Genomic DNA, 22,919 nt, shown 5'->3' on the forward strand with positions numbered 1-22,919 from the left:
TGACAGTTACACAGATAAAAATGACAGTTACACAGAGAAACATGACAGTTACACAGATAAACATGACAGTTACACAGAGAAACATGACAGTTACACAGAGAAACATGACAGTTACACAGAGAAACATGACAGTTACACAGAGAAACATGACAGTTACACAGATAAACATGACAGTTACACAGAGAAACATGACAGTTACACAGATAAACATGACAGTTACACAGATAGAGGATTATCATTGCTTAAAGGTCCAAGGCAGCCATTTTAATCTCAATGTCAAATCATTTCTAGCTAACAATGAACCTTACTATGATTGTTTTCAGTAAAAATAGTCAAAAATAATTTAAAAAAATGCTTCTTAGCAAAGAGCTATTTCTCAAGCAAGAATTTAGCTAGGACTGTCTTGGAGTGGCCTGAGTGGGGAGGGGAAAACTAGCTGTTAAAACTAGCTGTTATTGGCAGAGAGGTTTGGAACTAGGCAGGCCAAAACTCCATCCCACCAAAACAGACTGAAATTTCAGGCAGCCTTTTCAAACAGATTTTACACTAAAAGGGCATTATCATAACTTTCACAATTTCATAGTATTATTTCAACCTCATACTGTGGAAATATATAATAAAAAAATTTAAAAAAAAGGGAAATCATGTTTTTGACTGCACTAGGCCTTTAATCAATGTATTCATAGTAATAGCTAGACTGCACCTGTATACGGTTCCCAGCTGTATGTAGTGAAATGCATCTATCTTCATCAGCAAAGCCCTTTGGACATCATAGTGCAGTCCTCTGACAACAAAGTTAGGGATGTACTCGTACTCTCGCAAGCCCTCAGGGTACTAAGGCAGAAGAAAAAAACATTTTATTTTTACCTTTATTTAACTAGGCAAGTCAGTTAAGAACAACTTCGCATTTTCAATGACAGCCTAGGAACAGTGGGTTAACTGGCCTAGGAACAGTGGGTTAACTGCCTTGTTCAGGGGAACAGTGGGTTAACTGGTCTAGGAACAGTGGGTTAACTGCCTTGTTCAGGGGAACAGTGGGTTAACTGGTCTAGGAACAGTGGGTTAACTGCCTGTTCAGGGGCAGAACAACAGTTTTGTACCTTGTCAGCTCGGGGATTTGAACTTGCAACCTTCCGGTTACTAGTCCAACGCTCTAACCACTAGGCTACCCTGCCACCCCATGAGAACATGAGACGTTATCACTGAAGCTTGGAGAGGAACAGAAACAAGGATCTATGGTTTATCACCATTTATTGGAGATGGACATGTAAACTGTCTAAACTGAAGACACAGATTTTAAAACACTCAGTCAAATCTCAGTTCTTTGAACATAGGCTTTGCAAAAAGTCCACTTACACCAATTCTCAGAGGAAGATCTTGAAAAGGCTGAATACTTCATTTATTTATTTTTATAAACACTTTAACTCATTTTTCTCCAATGATTTTCTCACCACTATTAGAAAATAATTTGTTAACTTTAACAGACAGACACTGACAGTATAAATAGAACCTCTCTCTATTTGGAAAAATATGGCAAGTGTTGAATCAAATGGGGGGGGGGGGGGGGGGGTTGTCAAGGTTACAAACAAAGACATGGCCTGTGCTTTGTCAAGTCCAACAGACTTACATAATATAACAGTTTTCAGTTAATATGATTTGATTAATATGCATCTGGAGCAGAGTGGTCTTTCATGTGACAGTGAGTGCAGTCTTATGCCAGTGCTAGTTAGGCTTGCCAATGACCAAAGGATTTGGTTGTACTGCACAAACACGACCTGGGGCCGTATCCACAAAGCATCATAGAAAAGGTCCTAGGAATCACGTTAAAACATGTTTTAGGACAACAACAACAACAACAACAACAACTCTCAACATAAGGTTTTAAGATGACACAGCTGACAAACTGAGCCAGGAGTCGAATCAACTCGTAAAAAGTTTAGCTCATCTGGTAATCACGACAGCTCGAGGTACCGCAAAGGAAAGAGAGAGATGATGTTTATTGATTACAGGGAATATCAATCGCGATGAGACAAGCTGTGAACTCCATAGAATGCTTCAGACAACCACAGGGAATGTGACTGTACATCAAATGTTGCAATAATATCATTTCTGCCTATTGCGCTCCAAAGGGAAAACTTGAAATAACATGATAATTTAATTAACCTATCAAAAGAAGAAATTTTTATTTTATTTATTAGCCTAGTAGTTATTAATTATTTAGGCATATCATGTGAAATGGGCCTTGTGAAATCATTTTCAAAAGAATTCAATGGCAAATTGGCATGCCAATGACCATAGGAGCTGTTTGTGCCATCATGACAACTCCTATGATTGTTGTGATGTCAGACCATAGGAGTTTTGAGTGACAACGACCATAGGAGTTGGCTATTTATGTTTGTGCCTTCTTGCCAACTCCTATTGGCAAAACACGACAAACAGATCTGGGAAACCAGAATAGAAAAACAGACTCTGGTCCCAGATCAGTTTTGTGCCGTCTTGCCAACTTCCTGTGGTCATTTTAATGCCAAACTCGCCCCCCCAGCAAGGAATTGGCAATACAACACAAACTTGGTATAAGCTTTTCCATCTAAACGGACACATGAGCACCAACATGTGAAGTTTATAGGAGCATGTCAAATTGAGTGTCAAATGAAAATAAAGAGTCTATATTTTTGAGAAATTAAGTCATATAATTATGTCTCCTGCTACTGTCCTCCCTTCCACTGACTGTTATGATGTCTTCACTATTATTCTACAATGTAGAAAATAGTCAAAAATAAAGAAAAACCCTTGAATGAGTAGGTGTGTCCAAACTTTTGACTGGTAATGTATATATATATATATATATATATATATATATATATATATTATTTTTTTTTACACTGTTTGGACTTAGGCGACCTGAAAAAAATGCTTAGGCGGCTCGCCCAAGGATTACAATGGCAGACAAAATCACTGGAATGGTCAACAGTAGCCCTGTCAGAGAATCTCAGTCTGCATCCTGGCTCGTAGGGAGCTACAATATCTGAGATATAGGATGGGGACTGTACTGTACTCTACTGTGATGTCATAGACGTCTACGATTGTTTCAGATTTTGTCTGGTCCGGAAAACAACCAAATGTGGACTTGTTTGGGGGCGGAGCTCATTAAAATAATAGCCCGTGTGTAGAATAATAAGGACAATAAAAATATGAATAATTAAAAATAAGGATATTACATATTTCTACCTTTGTGTACCTATTTAGGATACATCACCATGAAGATAGTCATTTTAAAAAAATCTTTAGATCCAATTGTCGTTTCGTTGCGTCCCTTCTCCCTGGTAAGTATTTATGATATTCATATCCATAATCATGCATTTCTGTATATGTAATTCTGTTACCATAATGTCATTACCGGAGGTAAATCCACTTCACCTACTGTAATTCAATCGAGTACAGGCTTTACTGAATGAACAAAGATGGAATGCAATATGACATTTGATTAAATAGTCTGTCGAATTGCCTCGTCTCAAGAGGGAAGATCCTAGGAGCCAGATTACGTGATGGCAGATAGCCCCAATGCGGTACTGCTGGCATCCAAACAACCCCGCTGGGGTAAAGGAGTTCTGTTGACAGGCATTAAGGATATTATAGCTGGTGGTGGTAGGGAAGTGGATGGCAACAACTGCATCCAAACAACCCCGCTGGGGTAAAGGAGTTCTGTTGACAGGCATTAAGGATATTATAGCTGGTGGTGGTAGGGAAGTGGATGGCAACAACTGCATCCAAACAACCCCGCTGGGGTAAAGGAGTTCTGTTGACAGGCATTAAGGATATTATAGCTGGTGGTGGTAGGGAAGTGGATGGCAACAACTGCATCCAAACAACCCCGCTGGGGTAAAGGAGTTCTGTTGACAGGCATTAAGGATATTATAGCTGGTGGTGGTAGGGAAGTGGATGGCAACAACTGCATCCAAACAACCCCGCTGGGGTAAAGGAGTTCTGTTGACAGGCATTAAGGATATTATAGCTGGTGGTGGTAGGGAAGTGGATGGCAACAACTGCATCCAAACAACCCCGCTGGGGTAAAGGAGTTCTGTTGACAGGCATTAAGGATATTATAGCTGGTGGTGGTAGGGAAGTGGATGGCAACAACTGCATCCAAACAACCCCGCTGGGGTAAAGGAGTTCTGTTGACAGGCATTAAGGATATTATAGCTGGTGGTGGTAGGGAAGTGGATGGCAACAACTGCATCCAAACAACCCCGCTGGGGTAAAGGAGTTCTGTTGACAGGCATTAAGGATATTATAGCTGGTGGTGGTAGGGAAGTGGATGGCAACAACTGCATCCAAACAACCCCGCTGGGGTAAAGGAGTTCTGTTGACAGGCATTAAGGATATTATAGCTGGTGGTGGTAGGGAAGTGGATGGCAACAACTGCATCCAAACAACCCCGCTGGGGTAAAGGAGTTCTGTTGACAGGCATTAAGGATATTATAGCTGGTGGTGGTAGGGAAGTGGATGGCAACAACTGCATCCAAACAACCCCGCTGGGGTAAAGGAGTTCTGTTGACAGGCATTAAGGATATTATAGCTGGTGGTGGTAGGGAAGTGGATGGCAACAACTGCATCCAAACAACCCCGCTGGGGTAAAGGAGTTCTGTTGACAGGCATTAAGGATATTATAGCTGGTGGTGGTAGGGAAGTGGATGGCAACAACTGCATCCAAACAACCCCGCTGGGGTAAAGGAGTTCTGTTGACAGGCATTAAGGATATTATAGCTGGTGGTGGTAGGGAAGTGGATGGCAACAACTGCTGGCATCCAAACAGCAAGTGAGAAAACATGGGTAATTGAACATATAAATACATCGCAAGATTTACACCCCATTGGTTAAGAGAGAAGGAAGTGATAATTGTAAGAGTGAGCCCATAGGTTGAACAGCAAGCGTGAGGAATGTGCATTATCGTGCCGTGCTTATAGGCTATAAGGTCAATAGGTGAAGGACATTTCACAACATGTCTAATAGGAAAGACGCTATCATGATACATTAGTATTCATTCCCGTAGAATATGAAACAGAGTGAATTATGTTATACTTACTGAATGAAGTTAAAACGAGCATTCAAACCAGCCTTTCTGATTGAACTTTCCTAAAACTCCATTTCAATCTAGTACATGTTTAACTGAGTGAACAAGAACGACAGAGGGAAGATCCTCGAAGCCGGGTAGGTAGGTAGTCCTACGCAGGAGCGCCGGCATCGAAACCCACCCCAAAATAATCAGTTACTTACCAGGGAGAAGGGACGCAACGAAACGAAACAACAATTGGATCTAAAGATTTTTAAAAAATGACTATCTACATTGCAAATAGACACATGAAAGAAATATAACAAAAGTGAGATTTATACTGTGATGGCAAGTATTATATGTACTTTTCATTAAAACATGGGCGGGCTGAACGCCATGTGTTTAGACAAAATGCTACGTACGCTTGTATGTAGGACCTCTGTAATGCTGTATGATATAATGAGACATTGGCTTTGCGTCGAACTAAGTCATACAAAGTGATAGGGACACGTGTCTGACCGAATGGCGGCCTGCTGAGTGCCTTGATGAGGAAAGTGTAATAATGAATGACTATATGAATGAGTTTAAATGGATACTCGCCAACTAAAGTAACTTTTGAAAGCTATGATAAAAAGGACCATTGCTGAGAGGACGGACAATAGATTTGGGCCTAACATATAAGGTGTAGGCAGAGCATGAGGGTTGAATTAGATCCTAACGTGGCTGCAACTACAGTTCTGAACGAGTGACCAGTGACCAGGTAAAATATTACCCCTTTATGTAACTTGAGGAGATGAGTGAAAACAGATGCGGGTTGTAGAGAGATGAGAGGAGAATGACGGGGATCAGAGCGAGGTCAAGCAGGAATATATATTAGCATAACGCATGAGAATAGATTCAGTGTAAGTGCTAGCTATTATGATAGTACCCTAGGAACCTGATTTAAAAAAGCTTGAGTGAGGCTCTAGTGATTCAGGTTAAAAGACCAGATCAGAAAAACCTAAATCACATGAAGGAAATAAAAAAAAGTGACAGAAGTTGCGAACTTGCCATTAGAAGGAAACCATGGAAAAACAGTCAAAAAAGACTTGCGAAACGTCAACGCAGAGGGAAACCACCTGAGGGCTATGATGCTGTAGAACAGGAAGTAGCAGGTAGCTTAGTACTGAGAATAAAAGTGTTGAGATGAAGAAGAGTCGTGCTGACTGAATATGAATGGGCAAAGATGGCACGTGACAAAGCGTGAAGTGAAACGAGAAGTGTTGCCTGAGAGAGTGTTTTCGCCTAGTGTGCGACATGCCGTTGATATTCCTGAGATGAGGCCCTCGATAGAGTTACCATTTACCCGTGTTGTAAAAGGGCAACAAACTGCAGAAATGTTGAGTCTGAAGACCTTCCATAAGTAGACGGATAAGAAAGCAGACATAGTAAAAACCTGGACTCAGAGGGCCAACTGTCTATAACACGTAATGAGATCTTAAAGAAAAGGTTCAATTAAAGGATCTTGAGATGATCAGGCACTGTTGTAACATGAAAAGGCACTTGAGTAAAAGTGTAAATGGCAAAACTTGAGTGTTAACCAAGGACGTGCAGTTGCCAGATGAACCTTCCACGCTAGCAGTGAAATGAGCATTAATACATGAAATGAGTAAAGGACCCAACATGGTGGAACCCATTGCTCTTACCTCCCTCACTAGCTTTAAGCACCAGCTGTCAGAGCAGCTCACAGATCACTGCACATAGCCCATCTGTAAATAGCCCATCCAACTACCTCATCCCCATACTGTATTTATTTATCTTGCTCCTTTGCACCCAAGTATCTCTCCTTGTTCATTCATCTTCTGCACATTCTACCACTCCAGTGTTTAATTGCTATATTGTAATTACCTCACCACCATGGCCTATTTATTGCCTTACCTCTCTTATCCTACCTCATAGGCACATGCTGTATATAGACTTTCTACTGTATTATTGATTGTATGTTTGTTTATTCCATGTGTAACTCTGTGTTGTTGTTTGTGTCGAACTGCTTTGCTTTATCTTGGCCAGGTCGCAATTGTAAATGATAACTTGTAATCAACTGGCCTACCTGGTTAAATAAAGGTGTTCTCAACTGGCCTACCTGGTTAAATAAAGGTGTTCTCAACTGGCCTACCTGGTTAAATAAAGGTTAAATAAAAAAAACAGACCCTTTGCTCTGTTCACAGCTATATGGTTATATAGGAGTGGACTGGAACCAAAGTGAACCCAGGAGCAGCTTGTTGATTGGCCACGCCAACACTCCATCACCAGCCATCATGGATTAGTATTTTATAATAATCAGAGACAACATGGCTCCTAAAGTCTGTAAGCATAGTTGTTTGTATTTGATATTAAGTTGGATGTGGTTCTTATGCAATATCACAGTCATTTCATCAAATGACACATGGGGACAAATTGATTCTCCAGTGACTAATTAAAAATATATATTTCATCCGTACTTTATGAGCTCAGTAGACCGGCTACTGCCTTTTAACTCTCATCACTGTAGGCATTTACATTTCATTTTGTATTTCATCTCATTAATAAAAGATCTTCTGCAATAACTTGATATGTTGAGTCAGTCCTTGCAATCAGTTCCGCCTTGAATAATGGTTATGTTCTCCAGCCTCCCAGCAGCAAACTGGCCATCGACATTCATCTATCAATTAAGAACTGTGGCTTTCAGCTTCAGTTGTGCTGCCTGTACACCTGTAGGCCTATTAATGCTCATTTCATGTACTTGTCTTTATTCTAATCATTTTTGTTCATTGTTACAGGTGGAGCTTCAGTTTCTAATAACCGGGTTACATCTTACCTGAACTAATTCGGGGAAATGCTTCTCTATGCAAGCTAACATCCTACCCAACTAACAACGGTTGGTCCCATAGTCATCACCTTCAGTTTGATAATGTTTTTTAAATGTTTCACCTTTATTTAACCAGGTAGGCCAGTTGAGAACACCTTTATTTAACCAGGTAGGCCAGTTGAGAACACCTTTATTTAACCAGGTAGGCCAGTTGAGAACACCTTTATTTAACTAGGCAAGTCAGTTAAGAACAAATTCTTATTTACAATGACGGCCTACCAAAAGGTTGTCTACAGTTGAAGTCGGAAGATTACATAAACCTTAGCCAAATACATTTAAACTCCGTTTGTCACAATTCCTGACATTTAATCCTAGTAAAAATTCCCTGTCTTAGGTCAGTTAGGATCACCACTTTATTTTAAGAATGTGAAATGTCAGAATAATAGTAGAGAGAATGATTTATTTCAGCTTTTATTTATTTCATCACATTCCCAGTGGGTCAGAAGTTTACATACACTCAATTAGTATTTGGTAGCATTGCCTTTAAATTATTTAACTTGGGTTAAACATTTTGGGTAACCTTCCACAAGCTTCCCACAATAAGGTGGGTGAATTTTGGCCCATTCCTCCTGACAGAGCTGGTGTAACTGAGTCAGGTTTGTAGGCTTCTTGCTCGCACACGCTTTTTCAGTTCTGCCTACAAATTTTCTATAGGATTGAGGTCAGGGCTTTGTGATGGCCACTCCAATACCTTGACTTTGTTGTCCTTAAGCCATTTTGCCACAACTTTGGAAGTATGCTTGGGGTCATTGTCCATTTGGAAGACGCATTTGCGACCAAGCTTTAACTTCCTGATTGATGTCTTGAGATGTTCCTTCAATATATCCCCATAATTGTCCTGCCTCATGATGCCATCTATTTTGTGAAGTGCACCAGTCCCTCCTGCAGCAAAACACCCTCACAACATGATGCTGCCACCCGCATGCTTCATGGATGGGATGGTGTTCTTTGGCTTGCAAGCCTCCCCTTTTTTCCTCCAAACATAACGATGGTCATTATGGCCAAACAGTTCTATTTTTGTTTCATCAGACCAGAGTCCTTTTCTCCAAAAAGTACGATCTTTGTCCCCATGTGCAGCTTTTCTTATGGCGGTTTTGGAGCAGTGGCTTCTTCCTTGCTGAGCGGCCTTTCAGGTTATGTCGATATAGGACTCGTTTTGCTGTGGATATAGATACTTTGGTACCTGTTTCTTCCAGCATCTTCACAAGGTCCATTGCTGTTGTTCTGGGGTTGATTTGCACTTTTCGCACCAAAGTACATTCATCTCTGGGAGACAGTACATGCTGCGTGGCTCCATGGTGTTTATACTTGCGTACTATTGTTTGTACAGATGAACGTGGTACCTTCAGGCATTTGGAAATTGCTCCCAAGGATGAACCAGACTTGTGGAGGTCTACAATTTATTTTCTGAGGTCTTGGCTGATTTCTTTTGATTTTCCCATGATGTCAAGCAAAGAGGCACTGAGTTTGAAGGTAGGCCTTGAAATACATCCACAGGTACACCTCCTATTGACTCAAATTATGTCAATTAGCCTATCAGAAGCTTCTAAAGCCATCATTTACTGGAATTTTCCAAGCTGTTTAAAGGCACAGTCAACTTACTGTATGTAAACTTCTGACCCACTGGAATTGTGATACAGTGAATTATAAGTTAAATAATCTGTCTGTAAAACATTGTTGGAAAATTACTTGTGTCATGCACAAAGTAGATGTCCTTACTGACTTGCCAAAACTATAGTTTGTTAACAAGACATTTGTGGAGTGGTTGAAAAATTAGTTTTTAATGTCTCCAACCTAAGTGTATGTAAACTTCTATATAAGGTGCCACAGTTGACAATGCATGTCAGAGAAAAAAAATAAGCCTGGAGGTCGAAGGAATTGTCCGTAGAGCTCCGAGACAGGATTGTGTTGAGGCACAGATCTGGGGAAGGGTTCCAAAAGATTTCTGCCGTGTTAAAGATCCCCAAGAACACCCTCCATCATTCTTAAATGGAAGAAGTTTGGAACCAACAAGACTCTTCCTAGAGCTGGCCGCCCGGCCAAACTGAACAATCGGGGGAGAAGGGCCTTGGTCAGGGAGGTGACCAAGAACCCGATGGTCACTCTGACATAGCTCCAGAGAACCTTCTAGAAGGACAACCATCTCTGCAGCGCTCCACCAATCAGGCCTTTATGGTAGTGGCCAAGACAGAAGCCACTCCTCAGTAAAAGGCACATGACAGCACGCTTGGAGTTTGCCAAAAGGTACCTAAAGGACTCTCAGACCATGAGAAACAAGAGTTTCTGGTCTGATGAAACCAAGATTGAACTTTTTAGACTGAATGCCATGTGGAAACATGGCAGTATCATGCTGTGAGGATGTTTGTCAGCGGCAGGGATTGGGAGACTAGTCAGGATCGAGGGAAAGATGAACTGAGCTAAGTACAGAGAGATCTTGATGAAAACCTGCTACAGAGTGCTCAGGACATCAGACTGGAGTGAAGGATCACCTACCAACAGGACAATGACCCTAAGCCCACAGCCAAGACAATGCAGGAGTGGCTTCGGGACAAGTCTCTGAATGTCCTTGAGTGGCCAAGACAGAACCCGGACTTGAACCCAATCGAACATCTCTAGAGAGACATGAAAATAGCTGTGCAGCGACGCTCCCCATCCAACCTGACAGAACTTGAGAGGATCTGCTGAGAAGAATGGGAGAAACTTCCCAAATACAGGTGTGCCAAGCAGAGGACTCGAGGCTGTAGTCCCTGTCAAAAGGTGAGTCAACAAAGTACTGAGTAAATGGTCTGAAAACTTTCTGAATACACTGTATGACAATAATATTAGACTGTATTTTTTTAAATCTTTTTTTATTTTACCTTTATTTAACTAGGCAAGTCTGTTAAGAACAAATTCTTATTTTCAATGATGGCCTAAGAACAGTGGGTTCAGGGGCAGAACGACAGAGTTGTACCTTGTCAGCTCGGGGGTATTGATTTGGCACGTTAGCCGCTACAATGAAGGCTATATTATACGCATGCATTGCTTGCAGAACTTAAGAATAAAGTGCCAATGAGTAATGATGAACATCGCCAGATAAATATAGGCCAATCATGATTATAGGGCAGTGGCGGTCATGACATTTTGTCAGCAGGCTATTGTCAAGCAAATGACTGCCGATCTCACGATAATTGACCACTAATGTTGTTGCTTAAAAAAAAAAAGGTATCTCCAGGCTTTCATGTTTTGCATCTCCAGGTCTCCACACATACAAACCGCTGATGTTCGCCTTTGGAACATCCACATCTACTAAATTTACACTGAGTGTAAAAAGAACATTATGAACACCTGCACTTTCCATGACATAGACGGACCAGGTGAATCCAGGTGAAAGCTATGATCCTTTATTGATGTCCCCTTGTTAAATCCACTTCAATCAGTGTAGATGAAGGGGAGGAGACAGGTTAAAAGAAGGATTAAGCCTTGAGACAATGGAGAGATGGAGGGTGTATGTGTGCCATTTCAGAGGTTGAATGGGCAAGACACAATATTTAGGTGCCTTTGAACAGGGTATGGTAGTATGTGCCAGGCACACCCATTTGTATCAAGCTCCTGCAGTGTTTCTCACACATCAGTTTCCTGTGTGTATCAAGAATGGTCCAAAGGACATCCAGCCAATTTGACAACTGTGGGAAGCACTGGAGTCAACATGGCCCAGCATCCCTGTGGAACGCTTTCAACACCTTGTAGAGTCCATGCACCAACAAATTTTGGCCCGGGGGGGGGGCTGCAACTCAATATTAGGGAGTTCTTCTTAATGTTTTGTAAACTCAGTGTACACCACCACAATAAATCCATTATTTATTTTAGGCAGGTCTAAAGAAACATTATGATACGAAGAAAACGTATTTCAGGAGAAGCGAATATGAGTCAGCCTATTGTATGTGATCTGGCCATGCACCTTGTCATAGGCTGTAGGCTAGTTCATTTAGCAGACAAGATAAGCTTGTCTGTCTATTATTCTATACACATTATAGTATAGAATAATGTATAGAATAATATAACTGAACGTTCCCATTCCTGGAGCGAGTGGACAGTGGACATATGAAGAGACTGTTGAACGTAAAAAGTTATACTTAAAAAAAAATGCGAATGGAGGTTGCTGGGTAGGTTACTCCAGTTTTATAGTGGAACAGCTGACCAATAAAAATAGTCGCAGCTGGGATCCTCCTCTTTTTTAGCGACAACCCAAAAAAAACTCTGCTGCTTTCACACGGGATTGCGTAGAGAAATGTCTGGGCTTATAAGAACACATTTCTTCACGATTTAACTATTGTTTGAGGAGCAGGCAGCCTCTCACTGTGCGACAGGTGATATTCTGTCGAAACTCTGTACGCCATGGGCTCTCCAACCATGTTCCTGCAGCTACCCAGTGCTCTGTACATCGTGGGCTCTCCAACCATGTTCCTGCAGCTACCCAGTGCTCTGTACATCGTGGGCTCTCCAACCATGTTCCTGCAGCTACCCAGTGCTCTGTACATCGTGGGCTCTCCAACCATGTTCCTGCAGCTACCCAGTGCTCTGTACATTGTGGGCTCTCCAACCATGTTCCTGCAGCTACCCAGTGCTCTGTACATCGTGGGCTCTCCAACCATGTTCCTGCAGCTACCCAGTGCTCTGTACGCCATGGGCTCTCCAACCATGTTCCTGTAGCTACCCAGTGCTCTGTACGCCATGGGCTCTCCAACCATGTTCCTGCAGCTACCCAGTGCTTAATCTTGGAAACCAAGTGAAATCTGTTCAGGAACATGAATAGTAAAATGTTTTAACCCCCAAAAAACATATTTAATTCAACAGTTGACAGCCCCTATCCCTGCGCGCTCGAGAAAGGAATGAATGAGACCTAGGATGAGATGGAAACATATGGTGGTGAGATATTATGTATCTTAAGCTAATATGTCAGCCTATTTTATTTTATTTAACTAGGCAAGTCAGTTAAGAACAAATTCTTATTTACAATGACGGCCTCCCCCGGCCAAACCCTAACCCGGACGACACTGGGCCAATTGTGCACCGCCCTATGGGACTCCCAATCACGTTCGGTTGTGATACAGCCTGTAGTGACACCTCTAGCACTGAGATGCAGTGCCTTAGACCGCTGCGCCACTCGGGAGCCCAAACAATTATTAATGATTAAAATATAAAAATGCCCAATTACTAGGCTACTCATAATTGTAGGCCAACTCTATAAGCATCCCTGCACAATCAATATTTTTACTTTACCTTTATTTAACTAGTCAAGTCAGTTAAGAACAAATTCTTATTTTCAATGAGGGTCCAGGAACAGTAGGTTAACTGCCTTGTTCAGGGGCAGAACGACAGATTTTTACCTTGTCAGCTCTGGGATTCAATCTTGCAACCTTTCGGTTACTAGTCCAACGCTCTAACCACTAATCCAACGCTCTAACCACTAGTCCAACGCTCTAACCACTAGTCCAACGCTCTAACCACTAGTCCAACGCTCTAACCACTAGTCCAACGCTCTAACCACTAGTCCAACGCTCTAACCACTAGTCCAACGCTCTAACCACTAGTCCAACGCTCTAACCACTAGTCCAACGCTCTAACCACTAGTCCAACGCTCTAACCACTAGTCCAACGCTCTAACCACTAGTCCAACGCTCTAACCACTAATCCAACGCTCTAACCACTAGTCCAACGCTCTAACCACTAATCAAAACACTCTAACCACTAGTCCAACGCTCTAACCACTAGGCCCCCAATGAACCGACAGTATCCCCTAGGCCCCCAATGAACCGACAGTATCCCCTAGGCCCCCAATGAACCGACAGTATCCCCTAGGCCCCCAATGAACCGACAGTATCCCCTAGGCCCCCAATGAACCGACAGTATCCCCTAGGCCCCCAATGAACCGACAGTATCACCTAGGCCCCCAATGAACCGACAGTATCCCCTAGTCCTGTAGGTTCTCTCCCAGACTCATGGATAGAAAGTTTGCAGTGTAGCACAAGGTAACCAGTCCATCCAGTATGCATAATAATACTGTCCACAATCAAAGGGGATTACTAGAATTTGTATAGGCTAGACCAATTATGTACCAACAACATCTGAAATATAGATATATGTTTTCTTCTTCTGCAGTACATAATATGCAGTAGGTAATTAGGCTATGTATTGTATAATGACACAATCATTATTTAAATTCAGTTACATTTTGTGGGGGCTTGGCATCACATTTCATTTCATTTCATACATACATACATACATACATACAATCTGCTAGCTGCACGGGGCTATATAGCACGTCAGTAAAACAACAGCTTGATGTGTGGACTTTATTTTATACAATGTATGTTTTCATTGCTTGCTAGTAAATAAATAAATAAAATCGGTCTTCCTTTTAAAAAAAATTTAAAAGTTGGATGTGTCTGAATATTCATTATATATTCAACGGCAGTCGCCAAGGTTGTTCTGGTTCTGGCGACACAAAAAAAAAAATTGCAGACCTCCTATACCTGCAAAGTGGAATAGTATCCGAGACTATACAAATCAAATCAAATCAAATTAATTATATAGCCCTTCGTACATCAGCTGATATCTCAAAGTGCTGTACAGAAACCCAGCCTAAAACCCCAAACAGCAAGCAATGCAGGTGTAGAAGCACGGTGGCTAGGAAAAACTCCCTAGAAAGGCCAAAACCTAGGAAGAAACCTAGAGAGGAACCAGGCTATGTGAGGTGGCCAGTCCTCTTCTGGCTGTGCTGGGTGGAGATTATAACAGAACATGGCCAAGATGTTCAAATGTTCATAAATGACCAGCATGGTCGAATAATAATAAGGCAGAACAGTTGAAACTGGAGCAGCAGCACGGCCAGGTGGAAGTTGGCCCACAATGTACTTTTATGAATGCCTACCGTTTGTAAAAGAGGCAATTTACTGTCATTTACTCACATCCATTTCTGTTAAGGCATTAACTACAGTTATTTAGCATTCTCATTCTCGGAGTGAAAATGTTTGCAGAGTTCACAACCTGCTACACTTCTGAGAAACAAGTTTTGGTTTATTTCGTAACCATCAGTTACACGACCCATGTGAGCAATGAGAATGTGTCTGGTTTCTCTGTCCTGTTAATGTTGACGGAGCACACATAGAAGTACCTGGCCTGCTTCTCGCCAATGTCAAATGTAGGAAAGTGCCCATTTGGAGATGTTATGGGAATATTTGGGAAAAGTAGGAGAAAACCCATCGGACTTCGTTTGAATGATTTTGTGCGTCAAAATAAGATCTGTATTGATGGGTTCTGGGTTTTGACTCCTAAACTTTAAATATAATTAATTATCAGGTATCCTATTGAAATATTGAGTGCCATAGTCTGGTTATCTGTCTCCCGACCCCTCCTGTCACAGCCTCCAGTATTTATGCTGCAACAGTATGCTCCCTCTAATTCTCTCTCCCTCCCCTCCCAGAGGAACTGAGCCCTGTGACCATGCCTCAGGACTACCTGACCTGATGACTTCTTGCTGTCCCCAGCCCAGCTGGGCATGCTGCTGCTTCAGTTTCAACTGTTATGCCTGCGGCTATGGAACCCTGACCTGTCCAACGTGCTACCTTGTCCCTGACCTGCAGTTTTCGACTCTCTCTCTACCGCACCTGCTGTCTCTAACTCTGAATGCTGGGCTATGAAAAGCCAACTGACATTTACTCCTTTAATTTTACCAGGTAATTTGACTGAGAACACATTCTCATTTACAGCAACGACATGGGGAATAGTTATAGGGGAGAGGAGGGGGATGAATGAGCCAATTAGAAGCTGGGGATGATTAGGTGACCATGATGGTATGAAGGCCAGATTGTGAATTTAGTCAGGACACCGGGGTTAACACCCCTACTCTTACGATAAGCACCATGGGATCTTTAATGACCTCAGAGAGTTAGGACACCCGTTTAACATCCCATCCGAAAGAAAGCACCCTACACAGGGCAATGTCCCCAATCACTGCCCTGGGGCATTGTGATATTATTATTATTTTTAGACCAGAGGAAAGAGTGGTTCCTACTGGCCCTCCAACACCACTTCCAGCAGCATGTGGTCTCCCATTCAGATACTGATCAGGACCAACCCTGCTTAGCTTCAGAAGCAAGCCAGCAGTGGGATGCAGGGTGATATGCTGCTGACTCCTGAGGTGCTGACCTGTTGCACCCTCTACAACCACTGTGATTATTATTATTAGACCCTGCTGATCATCTATAAACATTTGAACATCTTGGCCATGTTCTATTCTAATGTTGGTAATCTATGAACATTTGAACATCTTGGCCATGTTCTATTCTAATGTTGGTAATCTATGAACATTTGAACATCTTGGCCATGTTCTATTCTAATGTTGGTAATCTATGAACATTTGAACATCTTGGCCATGTTCTGTTATAATGTTGGTAATCTATGAACATTTGAACATCTTGGCCATTTTCTGTTATAATGTTGGTAATCTATGAACATTTGAACATCTTGGCCATGTTCTGTTATAATGTTGGTAATCTATGAACATTTGAACATCTTGGCCATGTTCTGTTATAATGTTGGTAATCTATGAACATTTGAACATCTTGGCCATGTTCTGTTATAATGTTGGTAATCTATGAACATTTGAACATCTTGGCCATGTACTATTATAATCTCCACCCGGCACAGCCAGAAGAGGACTGACCACCCCTCAGAGCCTGGTTCCTCTCCAGGTTTCTTCCTAGGTTCTAGGGAGTTTTTCCTAGCCACCGTGTTTCTACATCTGCATTGCTTGCTGTTTGGTTGATTTAAGGCTGGGTTTCTGTACAGCACTTTGTGACATCAGCTGATGTAAAAAGGGCTTTATAAATACATTTGATTGATTGATTGATCTGTAGGAGGAATGTATATGGTGGAGGAAATTAAGCTTGAAATGTATTGAGTAAAGTAAGAGCAACAACATGTGGCAGGCACTGATAAGGGTGGAGATATGTGGTTCAGTGAGGAAGGGGGCCGAGGTCAGGTCAGGTCACAGTAAGTGCTACCACGAAACTCTCTGATGAAGAGGATATGCTGTAGCCTGGGATCAGAGGTTTTAAAGACGGCTGGATAGCCGCCTGCAACGAGTCATTGGTCACGGCAGTAGCTAGAGGGGCCCGGGTGGAGGCGGCTGCAGCAGCTGAATGGGGAGCAGAGGGGCCCGGGTGGAGACGGCTGCAGCAGCTGAATGGGGAGCAGAGGGGCCCGGGTGGAGGCGGCTGCAGCAGCTGAATGGGGAGCAGAGGGGCCCGGGTGGAGATGGCTGCAGCAGCTGAATGGGGAGCAGAGGGGCCCGGGTGGAGGCGGCTGCAGCAGCTGAACGGGGAGCAGAGGGGCCCGGGTGGAAACGGCTGCAGAAGCTGAACAGATAGCAGAGGGGCCCGGGTGGAGGCGGCTGCAGAAGCAGAATAGGGAGCAGAGGGGCCCGGGTGGAGGCGGCTGCAGAAGCTGAATAGGGAGCAGAGGGGCCCGGGTGGAGACGGCTGCAGAAGCTGAATAGGGAGCAGAGGGGCCCGGGTGGAGGCGGCTGCAGAAGCAGAATAGGGAGCAGAGGGGCCCGGGTGGAGGCGGCTGCAGAAGCAGAATAGGGAGCAGAGGGGCCCGAGTGGAGGCGGCTGCAGAAGCTGAATAGGGAGCAGAGGGGCCCGGGTGGAGACGGCTGCAGAAGCTGAACAGATAGCAGAGGGGCCCGGGTGGAGACGGCTGCAGAAGCTGAATAGGGAGCAGAGGGGCCCGGGTGGAGGCGGCTGCAGAAGCTGAATAGGGAGCAGAGGGGCCCGGGTGGAGACGGCTGCAGAAGCTGAATGGGGAGCAGAGGGGCCCGGGTGGAGGCGGCTGCAGAAGCAGAATAGGGAGCAGAGGGGCCCGGGTGGAGGCGGCTGCAGAAGCTGAATAGGGAGCAGAGGGGCCCGGGTGGAGACGGCTGCAGAAGCTGAATAGGGAGCAGAGGGGCCCGGGTGGAGGCGGCTGCAGAAGCAGAATAGGGAGCAGAGGGGCCCGAGTGGAGGCGGCTGCAGAAGCTGAATAGGGAGCAGAGGGGCCCGGGTGGAGACGGCTGCAGAAGCTGAACAGATAGCAGAGGGGCCCGGGTGGAGACGGCTGCAGAAGCTGAATAGGGAGCAGAGGGGCCCGGGTGGAGGCGGCTGCAGAAGCTGAATAGGGAGCAGAGGGCCCGGGTGGAGACGGCTGCAGAAGCTGAATAGGGAGCAGAGGGGCCCGGGTGGAGGCGGCTGCAGAAGCAAAATAGGGAGCAGAGGGGCCCGGGTGGAGGCGGCTGCAGAAGCTGAATAGGGAGCAGAGGGGCCCGGGTGGAGACGGCTGCAGAAGCTGAATAGGGAGCAGAGGGGCCCGGGTGGAGGCGGCTGCAGAAGCAGAATAGGGAGCAGAGGGGCCCGGGTGGAGACGGCTGCAGAAGCAGAATAGGGAGCAGAGGGGCCCGGGTGGAGGCGGCTGCAGAAGCTGAATAGGGAGCAGAGGGGCCCGGGTGGAGGCGGCTGCAGAAGCTGAATAGGGAGCAGAGGGGCCCGGGTGGAGGCGGCTGCAGAAGCTGAATAGGGAGCAGAGGGGCCCGGGTGGAGGCGGCTGCAGAAGCAGAATAGGGAGCAGAGGGGCCCGAGTGGAGGCGGCTGCAGAAGCTGAATAGGGAGCAGAGGGGCCCGGGTGGAGACGGCTGCAGAAGCTGAACAGATAGCAGAGGGGCCCGGGTGGAGACGGCTGCAGAAGCTGAATAGGGAGCAGAGGGGCCCGGGTGGAGGCGGCTGCAGAAGCTGAATAGGGAGCAGAGGGCCCGGGTGGAGACGGCTGCAGAAGCTGAATAGGGAGCAGAGGGGCCCGGGTGGAGGCGGCTGCAGAAGCAGAATAGGGAGCAGAGGGGCCCGGGTGGAGGCGGCTGCAGAAGCTGAATAGGGAGCAGAGGGGCCCGGGTGGAGACGGCTGCAGAAGCTGAATAGGGAGCAGAGGGGCCCGGGTGGAGGCGGCTGCAGAAGCAGAATAGGGAGCAGAGGGGCCCGGGTGGAGACGGCTGCAGAAGCTGAATAGGGAGCAGAGGGGCCCGGGTGGAGGCGGCTGCAGAAGCAGAATAGGAAGCAGAGGGGCCCGAGTGGAGGCGGCTGCAGAAGCAGAATAGGGAGCAGAGGGGCCCGGGTGGAGACGGCTGCAGAAGCTGAATAGGGAGCAGAGGGGCCCGGGTGGAGGCGGCTGCAGAAGCTGAATAGGGAGCAGAGGGGCCCGGGTGGAGACGGCTGCAGAAGCAGAATAGGGAGCAGAGGGGCCCGGGTGGAGGCGGCTGCAGAATCAGAATAGGGAGCAGAGGGGCCCGGGTGGAGGCGGCTGCAGAAGCTGAATAGGGAGCAGAGGGGCCCGGGTGGAGGCGGCTGCAGAAGCTGAATAGGGAGCAGAGGGGCCCGGGTGGAGACGGCTGCAGAAGCAGAATAGGGAGCAGAGGGGCCCGGGTAGAGGCGGCTGCAGAAGCTGAATAGGGAGCAGAGGGGCCCGGGTGGAGACGGCTGCAGAAGCAGAATAGGGAGCAGAGGGACCCGGGTGGAGGCGGCTGCAGAAGCAGAATAGGGAGCAGAGGGGCCCGGGTGGAGGCGGCTGCAGAAGCAGAATAGGGAGCAGAGGGGCCCGGGTGGAGGCGGCTGCAGAAGCAGAATAGGGAGCAGAGGGGCCCGGGTGGAGACGGCTGCAGAAGCAGAATAGGGAGCAGAGGAAGAAGGACCACAGCCTCGCGTCTTAAAATGTTGTTTTTTGTTTGGCATACATTTTAAAGTGAACAAATCTGAGTCAAAGCATAATTCTGTTACCGTGGAATTTCCCGTATGACAATTACCATAAGAGTTGTCAGCACTAACAGATCTGGGATCAGGCTACTGCTCCTCTGTTGTGCCACTTCATCTCTGTCACATGAAAATGCCCTCTGCTACAGATCTGATCTAGGACCAGGCTAGAGGAACAGACATTACCCTGTGCTCCTGGATGAGGATATCCCTGGCGATGTTAAAGATAAGGGTGTGGAGGTGTCTGGAGTAGAAGGCCAGAGTGTAGTCATAGTCAAACCCATAGATCTCGATGTCACCCAGACTCATCTCGTTGTTGGCAAAGATGGTGTCTGGGTTCACACTGTTCTTAGATATCACAGGGATCAGGGCTAAATGAGAAGGAAAAACAAGAGGGTGGAGAAGAAGAAGAATTACATGCATGTTTTACATTTCTTCCTCAAGATTTATTGGTGTTGTGTCAATGTAGGTAAAAAAAAAATACTATTGCCCCTCTGCAAATGAATACAAGCCTCTGTCATGCTCTTGCTGATTAGTGACATGAATTATGATGCATTTGAAATCATTTGTCAACACTATCATATAGGTTTCTAGCTAAAGGAGATATGAAAACACCAATGCACCCTGAAAGTCTGCATATTTATTCATTTGTTATATATTTTTTATTTTAGGTCTGCATATAAGGTATGTGTATTGTAGGTATGTGCATATAAGGTATGTGTATTGTAGGTATGTGCATATAAGGTATGTGCATATAAGGTGTGTGTATTGTAGGTATGTGCATATAAGGTATGTGCATATAAGGTGTGTGTATTGTAGGTATGTGCATATAAGGTGTGTGTATTGTAGGTATGTGCATATAAGGTGTGTGTATTGTAGGTATGTGCATAAGGTGTGTGTATTGTAGGTATGTGCATATAAGGTGTGTGCATATAAGGTATGTGTATTGTAGGTATGTGCATATAAGGTGTGTGTATTGTGTAGAACAACGGTCAGTAGGGGGACCCCTGACCCATTGCTTTGATATGTTCCACACGATGGGCTCATTTCCAGAGACAACGAGATGGAGAGTAGGTTATCACTGTGCAAAACAACATGCCAGTGTCACAGTCTATGTCGATTCAGTCGGTGTCAACAACAGCTTCACAGTGTGACACAGAGAGTCCTGGTCACTCGCCATCAGGTGACATGTCCAGTGTCTCCCAACTGGTACAATAATGAGTACATGTTAAAATAACGACAATAATCCTACAATAAATCAAATCAAATATATTTATAAAGCCCTTCATACATCAGCTGATATCTCAAAGTGCTGTACAGAAACCCAGCCTAAAACCCCAAACAGCAAGCAATGCAGGTGTAGAAGCACGGTGGCTAGGAAAAACTCCCTAGAAAGACCAAAACCTAGGAAGAAACCTAGAGAGGAAGCAGGCAATAACTGGTACAATAACAGTGCCCCCCACCCCCTCTTTACACCACTGCTACTCTCTGTTGGCATCTATGCATAATAACTCTACCTACATACTACCTCAAATAACCGGTGGCCCCGCACATGGACTCTGTATCGGTACATCCCTGCATATAGTTGTTATTTCACTGCTGCTCTTTAATTACTTGTTACTTTTATCTGTTATTATTATTATTATTATTATGTGTATTTTTTTTAAACTGAATTGTTGGTTAGGGGCTTCGTAAGTCAGCATTTCACTGTGAGGTCTACTACACCTGTTGTATTCGGAATTTCACTGTAAGGTTTACTACACTTGTTGTATTCGGCGCACGTGACAAATACACTTTGATTTGAAGTACTTATTACAATAACTGGTACTACTTGTTATTAACATGCCACCGCTGGTACAGTGAGTAACAAGTTGCGCCTAGCTTCTTTCAAAGGAATAAAAATAATTAGGGATTGGACATTATTGTTTAACATCCTCAACCATATGGATTCAACAGATGCATGTCCTACCTTCGGTCTGTTTTTTGGTTTCGTTGTAAATAGACCACAACCAGTTGGTCATGTCTTGGCCACTTGCAGAAGTGGTACACATAGTAGCTTCCTTCGCATAGTTTTTGGCACAGGGTTGTTCCGCCAACACTTGGCCGATGAACCTACTGCGGGACACCGCACTGAAATTCCGCTCCCATAACCGAGCCTTCTTCCACGGCGTTCGGTTTCCGAAGTACCGTGGTATGTCATGCTGCGCGTGGAAGGCATTGTAGCAATTGAAAAACTTCTGCAGAGAATCCTTATTCTTTAACAGACTCGAAAATGACAGTGACAAGGGCGTCATGGTCATGGATATCGTTCCCTTCGGGTTGTCGGTAGCTTCTGTCTACGTCGTGGGATTTGGGTAAATGCATGCGGCTACAGCGCTGTTATGTATATAAATACAGAAACAGAATGCGCTAGTGTTCCGCCAGCAGCACAAATGATAACGTCACTGTTGTATGGTAATGTGACGTTCAAAATAAAAGCCCGCATTTCAAATCATTTTAAAGTCATTTCAAATATATAGCATTTTAATAAATGGCCACCTCTATTGTGACAGCAAGAAAATACAATGAGTAATTTATGAAAACAAATCAATAATATGTTTTTAAAATATAGTTTTTTAATTGAACCTTTATTTAACTAAGCGAGTCGGTTAAGAACAAATTCTTACTTACAATTACGGCCTACCCCGGCCAAACCCGGCCAATTGTGCGCCACCCTATGGGACTCCCAATCACGGCCAGATGTGATGCAGTCTGGATTCTAACCAGGTACTGCAGTGATGCTTCCTGCACTGAGGTGCAGTGTCCTAGACCACTGCGTCACTCAGGAGCCCAAAATAACAATAATGAAAAAATACAATTGTCTCTGGACAATATTGGGCTGTAGAGAGAACTTGTCTACCTGTCTCAGCTAAATTAGGGTGAAAAATGCAGGTATCTACTGACCAAATAGGTGGAGTTTTGGAGGAAAATGCATTAAAGGGAATTATAAACTGGGTTATAAGCTCCGCTAAGCATCGTGCCTGAGAACAGCCCCTAGCCGTGGTGTATTGGCCATATACCACACCCCCTGTGCATTATTGATTAAATAATGCAATCTCTACAATGCCCATCAAGCCTATCAGAAATGAGTATTCAACAATGCCATGGTATAATTAAGTGATAATGC

The 22,919-nt window shown here is 44.7% G+C and overlaps 1 protein-coding gene across 1 annotated transcript in view; it reads right to left on the reverse strand.

Moving 5' to 3' along the window:
• The window catches only part of LOC109867210 (5'-nucleotidase domain-containing protein 3-like), a 40,577-nt gene extending 18,435 nt beyond the window's left edge, over positions 1 to 22,142 (reverse strand). Inside the window, exons 1-3 of the mRNA XM_031801828.1 lie at positions 21,723 to 22,142; positions 19,940 to 20,124; positions 704 to 834 (exon numbers count right to left, since the gene is read on the reverse strand). Coding sequence (XP_031657688.1) covers positions 704 to 834; positions 19,940 to 20,124; positions 21,723 to 22,053 — 647 coding nt within the window. The 5' untranslated portion in view covers positions 22,054 to 22,142. The remainder of the gene's footprint in view (positions 1 to 703; positions 835 to 19,939; positions 20,125 to 21,722) is intronic.
• Between the last annotated feature and the right edge of the window lie 777 nt (positions 22,143 to 22,919).

The sequence above is a fragment of the Oncorhynchus kisutch genome, linkage group LG22 (genome assembly GCF_002021735.2).
Source record: "Oncorhynchus kisutch isolate 150728-3 linkage group LG22, Okis_V2, whole genome shotgun sequence".
Classification (NCBI taxonomy): Eukaryota; Metazoa; Chordata; class Actinopteri; order Salmoniformes; family Salmonidae; genus Oncorhynchus; species Oncorhynchus kisutch.